Raw genomic sequence first — 21,235 nt, 5'->3', positions numbered from 1 at the left:
TTTTTTCCTGTAATTGATACCTAGTCGTATAACATTGTTGTCGGAAAAGATACTCGATATAATTTCAATTTTCTTAAATTTACCAAAGCTTGATTTGTGACCCAAGATATGATCTGTCCTGGAGAATGTTCCATGAACATTCGAGAAGAAAGTGCATTCTGTTGTTTTTGATGGAGTGTCCTATAAATACCAATTAAATCCATCTTGGTTAATGTATCTTTTAAAGCTTGTGTTGCCTTATTTATTTTCATTTTGGTTTATCTATCCATTGGTGAAAGTGGGGTGTTAAAGTCCCCTACTGTTATTGTGTTACTGTCGATTTCCCCTTTTATGGCTGTTAGCATTTGCCTTAGGTATTGAGGTGCTCCTGTGTTGGGCGCATAAATATTTAAAATTGTTATATCTTCTTGGATTGATCCCTTGATCGTTATATAGTGTCCTTCTTTGTGTCTTGTAATAGTCTTTATTTTAAAGTCTATTTTGTCTGATATGAGAATTGCTACTCCAGCTTTCTTTTGATTTCCATTTGCATAGAACATCTTTTTCCATCCCCTCACTTTCAGTCTGTATGTGTCCCTAGGTCTGAAGTGGGTCTCTTGTAGACAGCATATATATGGGTCTTGTTTTTGTATCCATTCAGCCAGTCTGTGTCTTTTGGTTGGAGCATTTAATCCATTTACATTTAAGGTAGTTATCGATATGTATGTTCCTGTTACCATTTTCTTAATTGTTTTGGTTTTGTTATAGTAGGTCTTTTCCTTCTCTTGTATTTCCTGCCTAGAGAAGTTCCTTTAGCATTTGCTGTAAAGCTGGTTTGGTGGTGCTGGATTCTCTTAGCTTTTGCTTGTCTGTAAAGGTTTTAATTTCTCTGTCGAATCTGAATGAGATTCTTGCTGGGTAGAGTAATCTTGGTTGTAGGTTTTTCCCTTTCATCACTATAAATATGTCCTGCCACTCCCTTCTGGCTTGCAGAGTTTCTGCTGAAAGGTCGGCTGTTAACCTTATGGGGATTCCCTTGTATGTTATTTGTTACTTTTCCCTTACTGCTGTTAATACTTTTTCTTTGTATTTAATTTTTGATAGTTTGATTAATATGTGTCTTGGCATGTGTCTCCTTAGATTTATCCTGTTTGGGACTCTGTGCTTCCTGGACTTGATTGAAAACTTCACTAACATGGGAAAGGATATAGTCAACTGTAATCTCCTCAAATATTTTCTCAGTACCTTTCTTTTTCTCTTCTTCTTCTGAGACCCCTATAATTCGAATGTTGGTGTGTTTAATGTTTTCCCAGAGATCTCTGAGACTCTCCTCAATTCTTTTCATTCTTTTTTCTTTATTCTGCTCTGTGGTAGTTATTTCCACTATTTTATCTTCCAGGTCACTTATCCATTCTTCTGCCTCAGTTATTCTGCTATTGATTCCTTCTAGAGAATTTTTAATTTCATTTATTGTGTTGTTCGTCATTGTTCGTTTGCTCTTTAGTTCTTCTAGGTCCTTGTTAAACGTTTCTTGTATTTTCTCCATTCTGTTTCCATGATTTTGGATCATCTTTACTATCATTACTCTGAATTCTTTTTCAGGAAGACTGCCTATTTCCTCTTCATTTGTTTGGTCTGGTGGGTTTTTACCTTGCTCCTTCATCTGCTGTGTATTTCTCTGTCTTCTCATTTTACTTAACTTAGTGTGTTTGGGGTCTTCTTTTCGCAGGCTGCAGGTTCGTAGTTCCTGTTGTTTTTGGTGTCTGCCCCCAGTGGCTGAGGTTGTTTCAGTGGGTTGTTTAGGTTTCCTGGTGGAGGGGATTGGTACCTGTGTTCTGGTGGATGAGGCTGGATCTTGTCCTTCTGGTGGGCAGGACTGTGTCTGGTGCTGTGTTTTGGGGTGTCTGTGAACTTAGTATGACTTTAGGAAGTCTCTCTGCTGCTCATGGTTGGGGTCGTGTTCCTGTCTTGCTAGTTGTTTGGCATGGGCTCTCCAGCACTGGAGCTTGCTGGTCGTTGAGTGGAGCTGGGTCTTAGCCTTGAGACGGAGATTTCTGGGAGAGCTCTCGCCGATTGATATTACGTGGAGCTGGGAGGTCTCTGGTGGACCAGTGTCCTGAACTCGGGTCTCCCACCTCAGAGGCACAGGGCCGACACCCGGCTGGAGTACCGGGACCCTGTCGGCCACACGGCCAGGTATGTGGGACGTTTCTTGCCTTTTGGGAGGTCTGAGGTCTTCTGCCAGCGTTCAGTAGGTGTTCTGTAGGAGTTGTTCCACATGTAGATGTATTTTTGATGTATTTGTGGGGAAGATGGTGATCTTCACGTCTTACTCCTTCACCGTCTTGAAGGTTGCCCACTGTGTTTACTTTTGATTACAACAGTTAATGTTATTCTTCCCTTTGTATCATATTTGATGTATTATTTCAGGAATATCCTGATGGTTATAAACTTGTCCTCAGTTGGGGGAACCAAGCAACAGGGAGCTGTGCTGACGTTTGTTCCTGTCACTGGAACTACTCCTATTGCTGCAGCTTCACTCCTAGGCCTCCACTCACCAGATCCAGGCAGCCTTCCAGGTGCCTTGACTGCTGGTTACTGATCCCAGGGCTGCCCACCAGGTCTCACAGAGGTGTCTGGTATTAACCTGTCTACCAGTGCTCTCGGTACCAGACTCTCCTCTGTGCTAAGCAGACATCGTCATCTGAGCAACAGGAGAGCTCCCTCAGCGGGTCTCTCGCTGTGGAAGCTCTATAAATGAAATGTTACAAGAAGTTCAAGGGTGGTCTACATTGTAATTACAGTGGATTCCATCTGTAGATTTACTCTTGAGTTCATAAGCATTTTTATGTGTAAGGGTTATGCTGGCCTCTGCAGATAGTGATATATAATTTCTAAACTCAAAAAAATGGGCATAATTGAGGGAAAGAAATGAATATTCAGATAATTAAACCATAGGCTTTTGCTGTGGTGGTGGTGGTTTTGTTTCATGTATTGGGTGTTTGGGAAATGAAGAATAATCTGGGCTGAGTTACTCAGGTCAAGAATTCTGAGTAAGGGCATTTCTCACCCAACAAACAGCCAAATGCAAGAGAACAAGAGGAAAAGCATGGCATACTTTGAAAATCGCAAATAATTTGTCATGAGATTGAGAGGTAGCTTTAAATTCTAAAAATTCTGTGAATGCTATGCTCAATAATTGGATTTTAATCTGAATGTGGTAGGAAAACATGGGGTGGTTTTTATAGGGGGTGAGATGGTGCCTTGGAGTAACAGCAGTGTGTTGAGTGGGCATGTGAGTGGGAGTGGGGTGTCATATGCTGAGACACCAGTTAAGGGGCTGTTGCCTTATTCAGAAGTGTTTCGTTGACTATCTGCTGAGTTTGGGAATTTTTAAAAACTAGATCCTCCCTCAAAAGATAGATTTTAAAAACTATCAAAGAGCCAGGACCTATAAGCTAAGAAAGTCTTTGTCTTTGGATGATCTGGAAGACAAGAGCATAGGTTACGAGAGTGGCACAAAATAAGAATTTGGTATGTTTTCAATCCTAATTTTTGTTAAATAAAACAGCCCTGTTTAAGAGAAAGTAATAAGCATATTTCAGGGGTACTTAACACATGGTTTTTTTTTTTCTTTAATGTTACTGTGAATTCAAGAAGAATAAACTGATTCAAATTTCATTTTCATGCCTGGTTATGAGGGAAAGGCATTAAAGTCCTTCAGTTTTTATTAATGCTTTACTGATGGTAACTGAATGAGTAATAGTTTGTTAAAACAACTTTTTGTGTTTTATTACATCTGGGAAGATTATCCAGATTTTTCAAGAGTTTATTATGAGTGGCATATATAGAATTGTTCTTACATTGAGACCTCTGTTTCTCACCACTTCTTCTTTTTCTTTTCTTTTTTTTTTTTTTTTTTTCTGCGGTACGCGGGCCTCTCACTGTTGTGGCCTCTCCCGTTGCGGAGCACAGGCTCCGGACGCACAGGCTCAGCGGCCATGGCTCACGGGCCCAGCCGCTCCGCAGCATGTGGGAACTTCCCGGACTGGGGCACAAACCCGTGTTCCCTGCATCGGCAGGCGGACTCTCAACCACTGCACCACCAGCGAAGCCCTCTCACCACTCTGTCATTAAAAAACTGATGAAAATGTGGAAGTCATGGTTACGCTGTGATAGGAGCTAATTTTCCCATTATCTTCATTTTCCATCTCTTTTAGTACACTTTAGGAAATCCTTAAAACTTACCTTAAGTTACTAAAAGCAATTCAATTTTGATTATAAAGGAAGATAGAATGTGATAAAGTAATAAAAGCATTTTTCTTTGTTTTGACACAGTTGTAAGAGATAGGTATGGTGTTTTGTTTTTTGCACATTTTTATTATTCAGGTGAAATTGACACAAGATAAAGTTAATCATTTACAGGGAACAATTCATTGGTGTTTAGTACAATCACAATGTTGATTGTGTTTAGTACAGTCACCACCTCTAACTAGTACCAAACATTTTTATCACTTCCTAAAGGAAACCTGTACCCATTAACCAGTTTTTCCCCATTTCCCCTCCCCCCCAACTGCTGACAGCTACTAATCTGTGTTCTGTTTCTATGTATTTACCTATCCTGGAACCATACAATGTAACTTTTTGTATCTGGCTTCTTTCACGTACTGTTTTCAAGGTTCATCTGTCTTGTAGTATGTATCATTACTTCATACCTTTTGTGGCTGAATGATACTCCACCATATGGATATACCATAATTTATCTGTTTATTCGTTGATAGACATTTGAGTTGTTTCCACTTTTTGGCTGTTGTGAATAGTGTTGCTATGAATATGCATGTACTTGTATTTGTTTGAATACTGGTTTCAGTGCTTTGGAGTGTATACCTGGGAATGGAGTTGATGGATCAAATGAGAGTCCTATATTTAACTTCTTGAGGAACTACAAAACTTTTTCTCAGCAGCCGGCCCATTTTACATTCCCACCAGCAGGATTCAAATTCCTCCATGTTCTCACCATGTTTATTATTTTCCATTTTTTGATGATAGCCATCGTAGTGGGTATGAAGTGATGCTTCATTGTGGGGTTTTTTGTTGTTGTTGTTTTGTTTTGTTTTTTGCAGTACACGGGCCTGTCACTGATGTGGCCTCTCCCGTTGCGGAGCACAGGCTCTGGACGCACAGGCTCAGTGGCCATGGCTTACGGGCCCAGCCGCTCTGCAGCATGCGGGATCCTCCCGGACCGGGGCACGAACCCGCGTCCCCTGCATCGGCAGGAGGACTCTCAACCACTGCGCCACCAGGGAAGCCCTTCATTGTGGTTTTGATTTGCATTTATTTCCCTGAAGACTTATGGTTTTTAGTATCTTTTTTTTTGGAACAGAGGAAGGTTTATTGCAGGGACCAAGGAGAACAGGTGGCTTATGCTTAAAAAACCTGAACTCCTGTTTAGCATCTTTTCATGTGCTTTTTGGCCCTTTACATATCTTCTTGGGAGAAATGTCTGGTCAGGTCCTTTGCCCATTTTTAAATTGGTTTGTCTTGTTGCTGAGTTGTAGCGTTTTTATATAGTCTGGATACTAGATCTTTATCAGATGTGTGATTTGCAAATATTTTTCCCCATTCAGTCAGTTGTCACTTTCTTAATAATGTCCTTAGATGCACAAAGATTTCTAATTTTGGTGAAGTTCAGTTTTTTATTTACTTGTTCTTTTGGTGTCATATCTAAGAATTCATTGTCAAATCCATGGTCATGAAGATACACCTCCTAGGTTTTCTTTTAAGAGTTTTATGGTTTCAGTTCTTATGTTTTAGGTCATTGATCCATTTTTTTGTTAAATTAATTAATTCATTTTTGTCTGCGTTGGGTCTTCGTTGCTGCGCACGGGCTTTCTCTAGTCGTGGCAAGTGGGGGCTTCTCTTCGTTGCGGTGCGCGGGCTTCTCATTGCGGTGGCTTCTCTTGTTGCAGAGCACGGGCTCTAGGTTCACGGGCTTCAGTAGTTGTGGCTCGTGGGCTGTAGAGTGCAGGCTCAGTAGTAGTGGCGCATAGGCTTAGTTGCTCCGCGGCATGTGGGGTCTTCCCAGAACAGGGCTCGAACCCGTGTCCCCCACGTTGGCAGGTGGATTCTTAACCACTGCGCCACCAGAGAAGTCCCCATTGATCCATTTTGAATTAATTTTTGTTTATGGTGTGAGGTAAGGGTAGGTTGGGTTTTTGAACTCCTTTACCCACTGCTTTAAAATTGGCAAGCACTTTAGAAGAAAAACCTGATTATTTATATTTTACTATGGAAAATTTCAAACATTCTCAGAAGTGGAAGAGTAGACTGAGTCCCCATACACACTTTACTGAGCTTCAGCATTTGCCATTTTGTGACCAATCTTGTTTCTCTCTCCCTCCTTCCTTCCTTCTCCCCTCACACACACAAACACACCTATCGGGTAATTTTGAAACAATCCCAAACATATTTCATCTGTAAACAGAAATATAATGACAAAACGATTATTGTACTCACAATATAGATCTCTTATTTTAAGTATAAGGATATGTTCGTTTTAGCAAGTTTGGGAACTATGAAAAGTAAAAACATCACTCTTTCGATGTAAACTGTCAAAATTTTCTGGACTTTCTAACCTACTCTTTCCCATAACTGTGCTTCTGAGAATGATTTTTTGTGGCTGCATAGCATTCCATCATGTCAGTGTTCTGTAATTTATGTAGTTAGCTCCTTTTATTAAGTATCATCCAGGTTTTCAATATAATAACTGAAAGATATTTTCAATCATAGGATGAATTTCTAGAAATGAAATATCTGGCTTAATTAAACATTAAAATTTTTTAACATCTTTATTGGCGTATAATTGCTTTACAATGTTGTGTTAGTTTCTGCTGTATAACAAAGTGAATCAGCTATACATATACATATATCCCCATATCCACTCCCTCTTGCCTCTCCCTCCCACCCTCCCTATCCCACCCCTCTAGGTGGTCACAGAGCACTGACCTGATCTCCCTGTGCTATGCGGCTGCTTCCCACTAGCTATCTATTTTACCTTTGGTAGTGTATATATGTCCATGCCACTCTCTCACTTCGTCCCAGCTTACCCTTCCCCCTCCCTGTGTCCTCAAGTCCATTCTCTACGTCTGTGTCTTTATTCCTTTCCTGCCCCTAGGTTCTTCAGAACCATTTTTTCTTTTAGATTCCATATATATGTGTTAGCATACAGTATTTGTTTTTCTCTTTCTGACTTACTCAGATATTGGATAACAATTATAGATTATATATAGTTTATATAATTTTTTGTCCTTCTGGAGGAGAGAGATATACAGTTTGGGAAATAGTATTTTTTGCTTCGTTGTAATGGCAAGGTAACCCTGTACTTTAAGTCATTTGTTCATTATCTTTGAATTACAGTGACTTTTTTGGTGGGTATTTTTTTTTAAGATATTGATTCAAATTGACTTTGAGAGATTTTTCATACATGTAACTTGCTTTTTCTTAGCATAATATCTCTTACAATTAAAAAAAATTACAGCTCAAGATATCACTGCAGTGAACAGTCCAAGCTGTAAGAAGAAACCAGATGAAGATTGCAAGGGCCCTTTCAAGCCTGCAAAAGCCCTGAAAGAAGGAAGTGTCCTAGATGTTCTGAAGAACCCTGGTAAGATAATGGCTGCCCTTGAGATAATCTAAAATCTTAATTGCAAAATCATGATCTCATCTTAATATCACTTGTTAATACTTTGTTGTACTTCAGGCTTTTAAAAAATGATGTCTAGTTTGATAGGAGATTGGCTGTTGAATATAGATGTAGTCAGATGTAACTTTTTAGGTGCAAGAACTTAGAAACTATTTCTTTAGAATTTAAGGACTCTGCACTAAAATGAAATCTTTAAGGGGCAAGTATAGAAGGAGAAAATGTGAATTGCCTGTTAATTAGAGATGGGCCAATAATTGGAAAAAAGTAAATAAACCTGATGATATACCTGGACATGTCTCTCTCTCAGAGCATTGAACTGCCTTATTCCTCTCAGATTATTCCCCAGTTGTGGGATATATATAACAAAGCCAAGTGGAAAGAAAACATATGCTGACTGTAACACACACACACACACACACACACACACACACACACACACGAGATAGTACTCACTTCAAATAAAATAAGATATGAATGTTAGTGGGTAAGAATTTGAAAATAATGAATAGAAGTCCTCAAATAGGAATAGGTTTTCAGTTTGAAAATCAAAGAGGATAGTATAATTCCAACTGGGATGTATACTATAAGAATATAAAAGTGTTTATAAGATAATCTAGTAGCTCAGAAAGAATTTAGATTTATCCAGCACATGTGTTCATGTATAACTGAATATGAGTTTCAATAATAAGGTTGGATGCTCCAGCAAGATTTAGAGGGATTAGGTTCTTTTGGTGTCGCTCCCATTTTATAGATGAGTAGACTGCCTACTGGAGTCTCAATATAGACAGTTTTATGCAGTTATGGGCAGGACTCCAGAATGCCTGTGTCAGGGTGAACTGAGTGGTAGTCAGTCAGCATCAAATGCATATAGGTTATCTTCATAGAAGTTACACTTTGCATTCATAATGCCCACTCCTCCCCTCTTTTAAACTTTTTTTAAAGAGCAAAAATTTGGAGAAGTTACATGTTCTCTTGAGGGAAATCAGGAAAATCAAAAAAAGTGGGAGGAAAAGAAAACTTGTAACACCTTGAAGTGGTTACGTTAAAATTTTGCCAACCTTAGTGACTCAGGTTAATCATTAACAAAATAGTACATTTTCCTCCTTTGGGAGTAACTGAAGTACGTCGGATTGTTTTATCTTTAGGCAAAAAATAGCTCTAGGCTGGATTATTTCTTGGTACCACTAGAAAACCTCTTTAACAACCTTCTGTATCATCTTTCCCTCTGATTTTCTTTTCCCTTGATGCTAAAGGCTAGAGAAACGGGTGTTTTTTTGGTGTACGTAAAATAAAAGTTAATTGGTCCAGAGTAAAGGATTGAAAGGTCATTTCTACAAATAAAGTGTAGTTTGAGTGAATCAAGTCAATGTTACCAGTTTTGGTAGCACAAAGACTTTTCCTCATGGTTTTTTCCCTTATTTCCAAAGACTTTTCCTTATTTCATGGTTCTATGTGCATACCTTAATTAAGTCTCAAATTAGGTATTGGTTGAATAAACAGTAAACAGATTCCTAGAGGAAGATGATATACTATAAACCAAACATCTTTTGTAGACTTTTAACTAGGTCTGTCACTTATTAATTATGGGATTAGTACTAGAAATATAGCTTAGGTGAAAAACTACTCTTAAGTAGTCCATCTTGGATTGTAATAACTCTGTAATTAAGGTAAAAATGTTTTCTCCCAGGAATAATATTTTTATTATTAACAGCTATTCTATAATTATTATTGTCTATATTAATATTATTAATATTCATTAATGATTAATAAATAATAGGGAGGCTTTTTTTGGCTTTATAACAAATTTAATCAGTTATACATATACATATGTTCCCATATCCCCTCCCTTTTGCGTCTTAGGGAGGCTTTCTAATCAAAACATTGACTAATCTTTTCCTTCCCACTCCCCTCTTCCCCGCATTGTAGGTTTCACATCACCAAAGGCAGACTCTCTTGCTGCTCAACCTACCACCACAAGCCTGGTAGTTTATTCAAGACCAGCAATAAGTAGCTTTTCTTCTAGTGGAATTGGGTTTGGGGAAAGTTTAAAAGCTGGGTCATCGTGGCAGTGTGATACCTGTCTACTCCAGAACAAAGTTACAGACAACAAATGTGTAGCCTGTCAAGCAGCAAAATTGCCACCAAAAGATACTGCTAAACAGACTGGAACTGGGACACCAAGTAAAAGTGGCAAACCAACTGTTTCTGCACCAGAGACAGGCTTTGGAGACAAATTTAAACCAGCAGTAGGAACTTGGGATTGCGATACCTGTTTAGTGCAAAATAAACCTGAAGCGATAAAATGTGTAGCTTGTGAAACACCGAAACCGGGAACTGGTGTTAAGCGAGTCCTTACGTTGCCAGTGGCTTCAGAAAGCGCTGTTACTGTGGCTGCTTCCTCCTCCAGCTGCACTGTGACCACTGGTGCCTTAGGATTTACAGATAAATTCAAAAGGCCCGTGGGATCTTGGGAGTGTCCAGTGTGCTGTGTTTCTAATAATGCAGAAGACAATAAATGTGTGTCCTGTATGTCTCAGAAACCAGGTACGTTTATGGCTGTTTGGAATAATTTTGTTCATTTCTTTAATAGAACATTTTAATTTATTCTCTGTAAAACAGCTAAGAATAACCTCAATATTTTAGATGTTTCAAGATGAGCATTTCCTCATATGTCTTAATTTTTCTGAACTGTCTTGAAATTAAAATGACTTGCTTGGGACTGGAACTGCATGTTCTCTTAGGAGAGTCTGTGTGTTTAAATCAGTCCCGCACCTGCTTTGACCTCTTTTTTTGTGTGTAATTTTATCAGAAGCTTCTGGCTCTCCATGATCATTTTCAAAGTTGGCTAATATAGATGCAAAGGTCTTAGAATGGGGCAATCTTTCTCAAACCTTTACACAGAATAAAATATTCCTTTGTCTCTTTTCTTCTAAGTAGAAGTGAGGATGGCTAGTGGTCATTTACACAGCTGGTTTCACTGCATTATGAGAAGGCTGTGGCTGAATGTTAATGGTGATACCTGTACCTATATGTGCTATCTGCCAGAGATATTGCAATGATCATAAATTACTGAATCATTAATGAAAAGTTCTATTAGGTAACCAGAAAAATGAAGTTAGAGTTGAGTTTTTCCTGTTTCTGTTCAATTTTGAAAGAGTTACTGAAGATTTACATTGATCTTTAATTCATTTGGAATTAATTCATTTGACTCTGCTGTGTTTGTAATGCTATTATATAATTATTTGGTACAGATATATGGTAACATGGATACTAAATAAAACATGTTATGAGTATCCTGGGAATTATACTTCCTATTTTTATTGCATTATCATGGATGTGTGATTTTGTGTCTGCAATGGAAAGCTCTTGAGTTAATAGCCCACATCCCTCTCTTAACACCAGGGGTGAGCCATACTTCTGATTCCTGCTAGACATCTCTACAAGAATAAGGTTTCAGAATCTTTATTCTGAAATATTTTTCTCTTTCCATCTGGCATTCTTCCTCTTCCCCTTAACAAAAAAAAAAGAAAGAAAGCTCTTGATATGTGTAGGAAACCAAAATTTATTCTGAGTTGATGGGTCAAACATATTTTTGATACATCACCTGGTGGCTTTTTGGAGGATAGATTTGAAGGCAGCAAAATTTGGAAACCAGAGGACAGGTTAGGAAGTTGATCAATAATATAGGTAGAGATAGCAGTGATACGTACTAATAAAAGCAAATGGGGTGTAGAATAATGTACGGTTGAAGATATGTTGATTTCAAGCTGCTGAAGTTGACAGATATGTGTGAGGCCTTTGGATATACGGATAATGGACCCTTCGGACTGGGGATACAGATTTGGGAGTCATTAGCCCATAGTTTTCAAGTAAGTCGTGGGAGCAGAGGTGATGTAAGGTGAGCGAGCAGGGCAAATAGAGAAGACAGCCTGGAACTGAGCTCTGCCCGCGTAAGAGAGTAGCAGGACTAGAACTGTGGAGCAGTCAATCTGTTAAATGAATAACCAGACAGGAAAAACAAAAGCCACGTGGTACTAGTTGCTTTTTAGGAGGATGGATTTCAAGGGAGCGAAACCAGAGGTCTCAATAACAAGGCTATTAAAATAGCAAGAGATGAGGGGGCTTGAACCAGAAGAGCAGTAGAAGGAGGGTCAGAGAAAGAGAATGAAATCGATTGGAGAGATATATAAGGGACGAGTTGTCATCTCACCATTTTATTGGCAAGATGGAAGAGAACATACCACCAGTAAAACACAGATCAGGTAACTGGGAAAAGTGACAACAGCTGGAGGACATTTAGAGAAGTGGGGTTACCAGAATGAATGGCTCCACTCTCAACACTGTATTTCTTCATGCAGCTGTGCCTTGCTGAGCCATCCTTCCTGTGCCGCCGCATCTGCCCACAAAATTGCTAGTTCTGCTTAAAAATGTAAATACCACCCCTGTGAATCCTTCTCCTATCCCATAGTAATTTCTTCTCTGTACTCTTGTTTAGATCATTTGTCACTCTCCGTCTTAGTGATGGTGCTGCTATGCATTTATGTTCGTTTTGCTTTCCCCCCTTTTAGACCAGAAACACCTTTAGAAGTTAAGCAACGTTTTATTCATCTTGATATCCCCAGAACCTAAGAACGTTATGGTGCTTAATAAATGTCTATTAAATGGCTACCTTATAACAGAAATGCCATGAACATAGTAGGTAGTGTTGAGTTGAACTGCAAAGTGGATAAAAGAGCACTTCTATGCAAAAATAGTCATTTCAAAGTCAGAGATCTGTGCTTTGAAATCTTGAAATTAATATTGCCTGGGCTGTGTGTTTTATGAATCAGGCTGTTGCCTACAATTTAGACCTTATGTTTTATAATCTGTGATGTTTAACAAAGTTGGACAGATTATTAAGGAAAATTTAGTCTTTTAGGCTCTGATATGTGAGCATGATTCTTAAAAACCATGGCTGTTGAAACTGGGGCTTAAAAGGGGGCTCATCACTGAGCAAGGTGAGTGTGAGTTGCTCTTTTGTAAGATTAAAAGAAATCTGAGATGTCTGTACTGTTTTTAACAATGTGATGTTTAGATTTCTGGCATTTTCTCTTAATAGGAAACACATAAAAATCGTACATTTAGACTTAGTGGTGTCATGAGATCTTGACATAATGTAAGTCCGAATTTCCCTGTATCTCCCCATTATTTTTTAGGAAGTTCAGTACCTGCTCCAAGTAGCAGCACTGTGTCCGTCTCTCTGTTGTCTGGAGGCTGCCTAGGATTGGACAAGTTCAAGAAACCTGAGGGAAGCTGGGACTGTGAAGTGTGCCTAGTGGAGAATAAAGCAGGTTCTACCAAATGCGTAGCATGTGACAGTGCAAAGCCAGGCACAAAGTCTGAGTTGACAGGTAAGGTGTTGGTAAAGTGCCTCCTTAGATGACCACTTTAAAGTGAAATATTTACAAACAGCTTTGGTTTTAAAACTGTTCATTCTCTGTTGAAAATTCATGTTAAATGAGCTATTATCCTGGACTTTTAGCTCATACCTGTCTCTGAATTACTATGCAGTTGAATCGTTGGCTAGTCTGCAGTGAAGATAAGTACATTTTCTATTTTATTTGTTTTCATTTGAGAAGGAAAATGCTGGTTGCAGCCCACTGAATTAACATGGCTGAGGGGATACAGCTGGTTTGAAAAACACTGCATTTGGGTTTTAGAAGATCACTAAAGCTCCTTCTGTGGCTGCCACCTTATGGTCCCTTTCCCATTTTCCCCACCTGTAGTACAGTCACCACCACACCTGTAAACCTTCCTTTTGAGGCAGAAGTACCTTTGAGATCCTTTGAGTCAGAGGCGGTAACTAGTTAATTATTGTCTTTGGCACCTTTATTTTGAGCTTTCTGTCTAATATCACTTAAGGTATCTCAGAGACCATGTGGATAGCCATTTGCTTTTGAGGTGGGTTTTTTTTTTTTTTTTTTTTGGGTGCGTTGGGTCTTTGTTGCTGCACGTGAGCTTTCTCTAGTTGCGGTGAGCGGGGGCTACTCTTCGTTGTGGTGCGCAGGCTTCTCACTGCGGTGGCTTCTCTTGTTGCGGAGCACGGGCTCTAGGCACGCGGGCTTCAGTAGTTGTGGCTCGTGGGCTCAGTAGTTGCAGCACACGGGCTCTAGAGCGCAGGCTCGGTAGTTGTGGTGCTCAGGCTTAGTGGCTCCTCAGCACGTGGGATCTTCCCAGACCAGGTATCAAACCCCTATCCCCTTCACTGGCAGGTGGATTCTTAACTACTGCGCCACCAGGGAAGTCCTGCTTTTGAGATTCTCATACAATTTTTCAAATAAGTTTCTTATGGAAAGAAAGTGGGGTGGGTAATCATTAAGGGGGGAGATCTGAAGACAAGCGCTTTTTACAAGCCCTTGGCTGCCACTTGTCTTTATTTACATGTGGGTAAACAGAGTAATGGATGAATACCTTGGCACTGTTTAATGATTTTTGTATTGAGCCAGTCATTCAAGTGCTTCATTTCTAGTTTATTCCACTACAGAGAAGAATTCTGAAACCAAGACTTTGATCTTGTCAGTATAGTATTTTTATTTTTTAAAATATTGCTTCCAGGGCTTCCCTGGTGGCACAGTGGTTGAGAGTCCGCCTGCCGATGCAGGGGACACAGGTTCGTGCCCCAGTTTGGGAAGATCCCACATGCCACGGAGCAGCTGGGCCCATGAGCCATGGCCGCTGAGCCTGCGCGTCCGGAGCCTGTGCTCCGCAACGGGAGAGGCCACAACAGTGAGAGGCCCGTGTACCGCAAAAAAAAAAAAGAAATATGTATATATATATATATTGCTTCCACTCATATAATTCTGGTTCTTTGGTGCTAAAAATTTTAATTCTTAAGTAAATAACACATATACTCACAAGATTTAAAAAGCAAATTATGACAGGATTCACAGCGAAAAGTCTCTCTCTTGTCCCTTATTGGCTCATTTTCCATCCTTCCTGCTCCACCAATGGTAATAGCTATCTGTGGTTAGTTTCTTGTAACTCTTTCAGTGTTTCTTTATGCACATCACAAGCAAATATACTTCTATTCTCTATATTCTTACTTCTCTCTCCCTTGTTAGAAAAGGTTGTATACCACACCGCCTTTTTGCACCCTTGACATTACCACAGATTAGCTTGGACTTCATTCTTCATTTACAGCTGCCTGGATTGCCTATGGCATTCTGCATATCTTTGAGTTTATCATTCAAATAAAGGCTGTAGACTTGCTGGGTCAAAGGGTACATGTGTCTGTAATTTGGGGTAAATATTGGCAAGTTGCCTTCCACAAATTTTGTGCTCATTTACACATCCACCTGCCATGTCTGGAGTGTCTGTTACTCCTAGTCTCATCACCAGCACTTGTTTTATCACACTTGTTTGACCTCTGTCAGTGTGATAGATGAAATGTGGCACATCAGTGTAATTGTGAGTATTGAGATGCTGAATATGGGCAACTTGGTTCATGTTTACTGCCATTGTTAAACTAATACTCTTCGAAGTAGGCCTTTTCAGAGTTGTCCCATGTCCCTTTACTTTTCAAGGTTGACATTCTGTTTGAGAGAGTAGTATTAATTCATTGTCTTTGTGGTGTTTCTTACATTTTTGAAGGCTTCAGCCCATCTTCCTCATCTTCGAACCCAGCAACCTCATCCTTCAAATTTGGTATCCCATCATCCTCTTCTGGGCCTTCTCAGACTTCAACAAACACTGGAAATTTTAAATTTGGAGATCAAGGAGGTTTCAAAATAGGTGTGTCATTAGATTCTGGGTCTTTAACCCCTTTGAGTGAAGGCTTTAAATTTTCTAAACCAATAGGAGATTTTAAATTTGGAGTTTCATCTGATTCTAAACCTGAAGAAGTTAAAAAAGATAGTAAAAATGATAATAATTTTAAATTTGGACTTGCTTCTGGTTTAAGCAATCCGCCTTCTTTAGCTCCATTTCAGTTTGGGGTGTCTAGTCTTGGGCAGCAAGAAAAGAAAGAAGAACCGCCTAAATCTTCATCTGCAGGCTTTAGCTTTGGTTCCGGTGCCATTAACCCTCCCCCTGCTGCTACTGACACCACAGTGACCTCTGCAAGCCAGAGCAGCTTCAGTTTTGGAACCATAGACACCAAGAGTGTCTCAGTGGTTCCTTTCACATGTCAGACGTCAGAAGCAAAAAAAGAAGAAACCCCTGCCTCCAAAGGAGGGTTCACTTTTGGCAGCGTGGACCCTGCCCCCCTGCCGTCTGCCTCGTTGTTTGTTTTGGGAAGGACAGAAGAGAAACAGCAAGAGCCTGTCACGTCTACATCTCTAGTGTTTGGGAAAAAAGCTGACAGTGAAGAGCCAAAGTGTCCCCCAGTGTTTTCCTTTGGGAACTCAGAGCAAACCAAAGACGAGGGTTCTTCCAAGTCGACCTTTAGTTTCAGTATAGCAAAACCATCTGAGAAGGAATCTGAACAGCCAACGAAGGCCACTTTTGCTTTTGGAGCTCAAACCAGTACTACAGCTGGTAAGTATTAAACATTGTTTTTGTTTTTGTTTTTTACAAGGTGTCAACAAATGTAGCAAGTCAAGAAATGGTTTATACTGGAAATAGTTGAAAGAGTACGAGGAATAGAACTCTCTGGGAAGGAGCCGAGGGTTCAGCTCCTTTCAGAATCCCCCCCTCGCGTGATTCTCATGAAGTTATCTGTGTATCTAATTTTGAGAAACACAGCTCTAATGGAAAGCCCACAATATTTGCACATTTGTCCGTGACTTTCTCCCTTCTGTTTGGGCTTCTGTAATCAGAATTGACATATACTGTTCAGGAAAATAAGCATTTTTTTCTTAAGCTCATTAAATATTTTTTAACTAATAAAATCTTTATGTACAGGCCTTCATTTACAAATAGAGATAACCAGTCTTCATCTGGCATTTAAGGAACATAAACAACAAATATGATAAATCCCTGAGAAATAGAGGTGATTATGAAAACTAAGATCTGGAAGAAAAAAATGAAATAGCATTTTTAAAAGTTAAAGAAACGTGGTTTGTGAAATAAAACCATTGTGTGGACTGAGGAGCGGGGGTGGGGTGGGGAACAGCTGATAATTGGATTAGTGAACTGGAATTTCCCAGAACACAATGCAGAAGAACATGAACACTTTTGAATAATAAATTAGAAACACAAGAAAATGAAAAATTAACCTGAAAAAAAATGTATGGAATTCAGCACATAGGTGTGAGCAGTTTTTGTCTATAAAATTCTACTTAAATTTTAAAACACCCTTCAAAGGAAACAAAAACTAAATTATACATTATTATTTAGAAAGGAATAAAAATGAGATAGGGTCTAATCGAATTTAATCCTGGTATCACTATACTGTTTCCATTGAAATAGACATTTTTAACGTCCTATTAAACCACCTGAAAGTGAGCTAACGTGCTCCATTTTCTGTAAATTATACCAGTGCCCATACCACAATGTGACCAGCCCTGTCTAGTAAGTAGTGTTGGAACTGAGATATTATTGGAACAAGTTTTTTAAAAAAAAGTCTTCTACTGAAGGTAGCTGGATTCAGGGTCACCATATAAAAAGTCATTCTCTTTTCTCCAAATCAAGAATAAATAGTTGGACAGCATTTCCCATTTGTATTTACTAACATTTCCAATTTGTATTTTATAATATCAGCAGAACCTGCAACATGCTAAAGAATTAAGAGAACATAAAAGGCGTGTTTTATACTTGTTCCTGAGTGAGAATATCCTTTACTCTCCACCTCACTCACAATATAATTTCAGTTCTTAGAGGAATTTTTGTGGAGCTCGACAAGCTAAAATAATTCTAAAATTCACGTGGAAGGGAAAATGTATAAGAAATTTTGGGGAGAAGGGCACACATACAGTCAGGTAGGTTTGCCCTACTGATATCAAACAATACTACAAAGCTACAATATTTAAAATAGTCTAGTAACAGTAACTGTAGAGGTTTGGAAGTTTAATACGTTGTAAAGGTAGAGTTACAAATTAGCAAAAGGGTACACCAGTCAATAAAGGCGCCAGAGAAAACTGGCCATTGTTCAGATAGATTGAAGTTACAATCCTGCTAACATAAATTGCGAAATCAAATTTATAAAAGTGTAGCTCTCTCCCGTTGTCTGAATTTGTTATCCAGAGTATCCAGTTAGATTTGGATTTAAGGAATATTTTTTATTTTTATTAATCTGAATGCCAAAGGTTTTGCTATGTTAGACAAAATTCATAAGCCATAAAAGAAAAGATGGATATATTTGACTACATCAAAATTTAACATAACAGATGTCCATTCGATGAATGAATCTATATTAAAAACTTAATGATTCTATTTTCTAATGGACTCGTAATTAGACTTCAGGCTAGGAAAAAATGCTTTCTGGTATTACTTGTTCTTAAAGTTTTTGTTTATTTCTTAATTTCTGTCTTATAGATCAAGGTACAGCAAAGCCAGTTTTTAGTTTCTTGAACAGCAGTTCCTCTAATTCAAGTACACCAGCCACTTCAGCTGGTGGTGGCATATTTGGTAGTTCCACCTCGTCCTCCAGTGCGCCTGCGGCTGCCTTTGTGTTTGGACAGGCCAGCGGTCCTGTGAGCAGCTCTGCCTTTGGGAACTCTGCCGAATCCAGTACCTCTCAGTCTTTGCTGTTTTCTCGAGAGAGCAAACCAGCAACCACGTCGAGCACGGGCACAGCTGTCGCCCCATTTGTCTTTGGTCCGGGTGCCAGCAGCGGTGACGCTGCCGCCTCTGGTTTCAGCTTTGGAGCTCCCACCACATCGAGCTCTGCAGGTACATTTAAAAAAGAAGAGACATGTGAGTTTGAAGGGCCTTCATTGTAAGCAGATGAACTCTTAGCAAATAATACCACAAGAGAGCATGGCCGCTTTGAGGTCCTCTCTACCCAGGGTGTTGTAGTTATTCACTATGTGGAATGATGTGCATTTTGTGTATAGTGTAAGTCACTCTTGGAAGCAATATTTCTAATCTCATTAGGAGTATAATCTTTAGTTTTTTCAAGTGTTTTTTGTCTTTTTTTTGGGGGGGGGTTGTTTTTTTTTCTTGGCAATGTTAATTTGTAAATAGCCAGACACTGAAGATTATTTTAATAGACATTAGTCCTCATTTTGCAACGGATACATAATCACAACATTAGCTGATTTCTGCAGTGTGTCACACTTCTGATGGCAGACGAGTTGTCTTCTTAGATTTATCTCTTTAAAGACCTAAAAATTTTTGGCTGTTAAGATAGGAGTCTTGTTAATAGAAGTTTTTGTTTATTTGGATTTTATATGGTTTTACTAAATAATGGTAGAGAGAATTGTATTCTTAATCAGTTTTCAAAACTTGTCTTGATAAGATCTGTTCAGCAAGGTAAGAGTCTGGAAGGAAGCTTGACATTTGCTTTTCAGTTTATAGAAATTTCTTGAGGATTATCTCATTTTAACCATCATGGTAATTGCAGTATTTCTGTGGGCCTCTAGGATCCTCCTTTGTATTTGGCACTGGACCTTCAGCACCATCTGCCAGTCCAGCGTTCGGTGCTAACCAGACCCCAACATTTGGACAAAGTCAAGGTGCCAGCCAGCCTAACCCCCCAGGCTTTGGATCTATATCATCTTCAGCAGCATTATTTTCTGCTGGTTCTCAGCCTGCGCCACCTACTTTTGGGACAGTGTCAAGCAGTAGCCAGCCTCCCGTGTTTGGACAGCAGCCTAGTCAGTCTGCATTTGGCTCTGGAACAGCTCCTAATTCCAGTAAGTATGTAGTAGTGATGTCCTTTGTTTCCGTACTTGGGTTCTGTATGTCTTAATGAACTTTGAAACCATGCGTGTCTTTTTTTTTTTTTTTTTTTTTTTTTTTTGTCTCTTGTACTTGGCAGAACAGAGATGTGTATGTTTAGATTTACCTATAAACAGCATTCCCAACTTTCACACAGTTAAGCACTTCTTTTTGGCTGCATTGGGTTTTCGTTGCCGTGCGCGGGCTTTCTCTAGTTGCGGTGAGCGAGGGCCACTTCGTTGTGGTGTGTGGGCTTCTCATTGTGGTGGCTTCTGTTGCAGAGCACAGGCTCTAGGTGCGTGGGCTTCAGTAGTTGCAGCACGTGAGCTCAGTAGTTGCGGGACGTGGACCCTAGAGCACGTGGGCTTCAGTAGTTGTGACACATGGGCTTAGCTGCTCCATGGCATGTGGGATCTTCCTGGACCAGGGTTCAAACCTGTGTCCCCTGCATTGGCAGGCGGATTCTTAACCATTGTGCCACCAGGGAAGTCCCCCTCAGTTTACTTTTAAACACACCTGTTGAGATTTTACTTCCACTTGTATTACTTTTTAATTTCCAAGTCGTCCTCTTTGTTCTGTGGATGTTTCCTTTTTATATCCTTCTGCTTTTGTTTTAGAAGTGTTATGTATTGATCTCTTGAAGATATTAATGATGCAGGGTTCTTTTTCCCCCCTTAAAGTTTTTGCTTAGTCAGTTTTCTCCAACTTGCTTTTCTTTATTATTGTTTTGGTCTTAGTGTTTCTTATGAAATACTTTCCTCGCGTGTTTGGTGCTTCCTGCCTCTCTACTTGTAGTGTTTGGGGGTTTTGTTTTAATTGTAGTAAGCATGTTTAATGTGGGATCTATCTACTCTTTCAACAAATTAAGTGTGCAATGCAGTGTTGTTAACTCTGGGCACAGTATTGTGCAGCAGAGTTCTAGAATGTACGCGTCTTGCATGACTGCCACTTTATACCTTTTGAATAGCAGCTCCTCATTTCTTCCTACTCCCAAGCCCTCCTCTGCAGGCACCATTCTTTTAGCTTCTGTGAATTTGGTTATTTTAGATTCCTCATAGAAGTGAAGTCATGTAGTACTTGTTCTTCTGTGATTGGCTTATTTCACTTATGTCCTCCAGATGCGTGCATGTTTTCCCGTATTGCAAGATTAATATTCCATTTTATGTATATATGTCATTTCCTTTATCTGTGCATCTGTCTATGGATATTTAGGTTGTTTCTACATCTTGGTCATTGTGAATAATGCTGCAGTGAATGAGAGAGTCCAGCTATCTTTTTGAGAGCCTAGTTTCAAGTCTTTTGGGTAAATACCTAGAATGGCATTGCTAGATCATATGGTGGTTCTATCTTTAACTTTTTTAGGAACTTCCATACTGTTTTCCATGGTGGCTGCAGCGGTTTACATTTCTACCAACAGTTCACAAGGGCTCCCTTTTCTCCACGTCCTTGCCAACACTTGTTATTTCTTATCTTTTTTTTTTTTTTTTTTTTTTTTGCGGTACGCGGGCCTCTCACTGTTGTGGCCTCTCCCGTTGCGGAGCACAGGCTCCGGATGCGCAGGCCCAGCGGCCATGGCTTACGGGCCCAGCCGCTCAGCGGCACGTGGGATCTTCCCGGACCGGGGCACGACCCCACGTCCCCTGCATCGGCAGGCGGACTCCCAACCACTGCGCCACCAGGGAAGCCCCCTTTGCCCGTTTTTTAATTGGGTTATTTGAGGGGTTTTTTGGTTTGGTTTTGGTTTTGGTTTGTTGG

At 39.7% G+C, this 21,235-nt stretch overlaps 1 protein-coding gene across 2 annotated transcripts in view; it reads left to right on the top strand.

Moving 5' to 3' along the window:
- The window catches only part of NUP153 (nucleoporin 153), an 80,685-nt gene that overhangs the window by 56,854 nt on the left and 2,596 nt on the right, over positions 1–21,235 (top strand). For both annotated transcript variants that reach the window (XM_060111359.1, XM_060111358.1), the window contains exons 15-20: positions 7,517–7,642; positions 9,608–10,225; positions 12,877–13,071; positions 15,311–16,195; positions 18,134–18,490; positions 19,183–19,455. In XM_060111359.1, coding sequence (XP_059967342.1) covers positions 7,517–7,642; positions 9,608–10,225; positions 12,877–13,071; positions 15,311–16,195; positions 18,134–18,490; positions 19,183–19,455 — 2,454 coding nt within the window. The remainder of the gene's footprint in view (positions 1–7,516; positions 7,643–9,607; positions 10,226–12,876; positions 13,072–15,310; positions 16,196–18,133; positions 18,491–19,182; positions 19,456–21,235) is intronic.

This window comes from Mesoplodon densirostris, chromosome 10 (genome assembly GCF_025265405.1).
Source record: "Mesoplodon densirostris isolate mMesDen1 chromosome 10, mMesDen1 primary haplotype, whole genome shotgun sequence".
In the NCBI taxonomy this organism is placed as follows: Eukaryota; Metazoa; Chordata; class Mammalia; order Artiodactyla; family Ziphiidae; genus Mesoplodon; species Mesoplodon densirostris.
The sequence above is the reverse complement of the archived record's forward strand: the minus strand, read 5'-3'. Positions and strand labels throughout refer to the sequence as shown.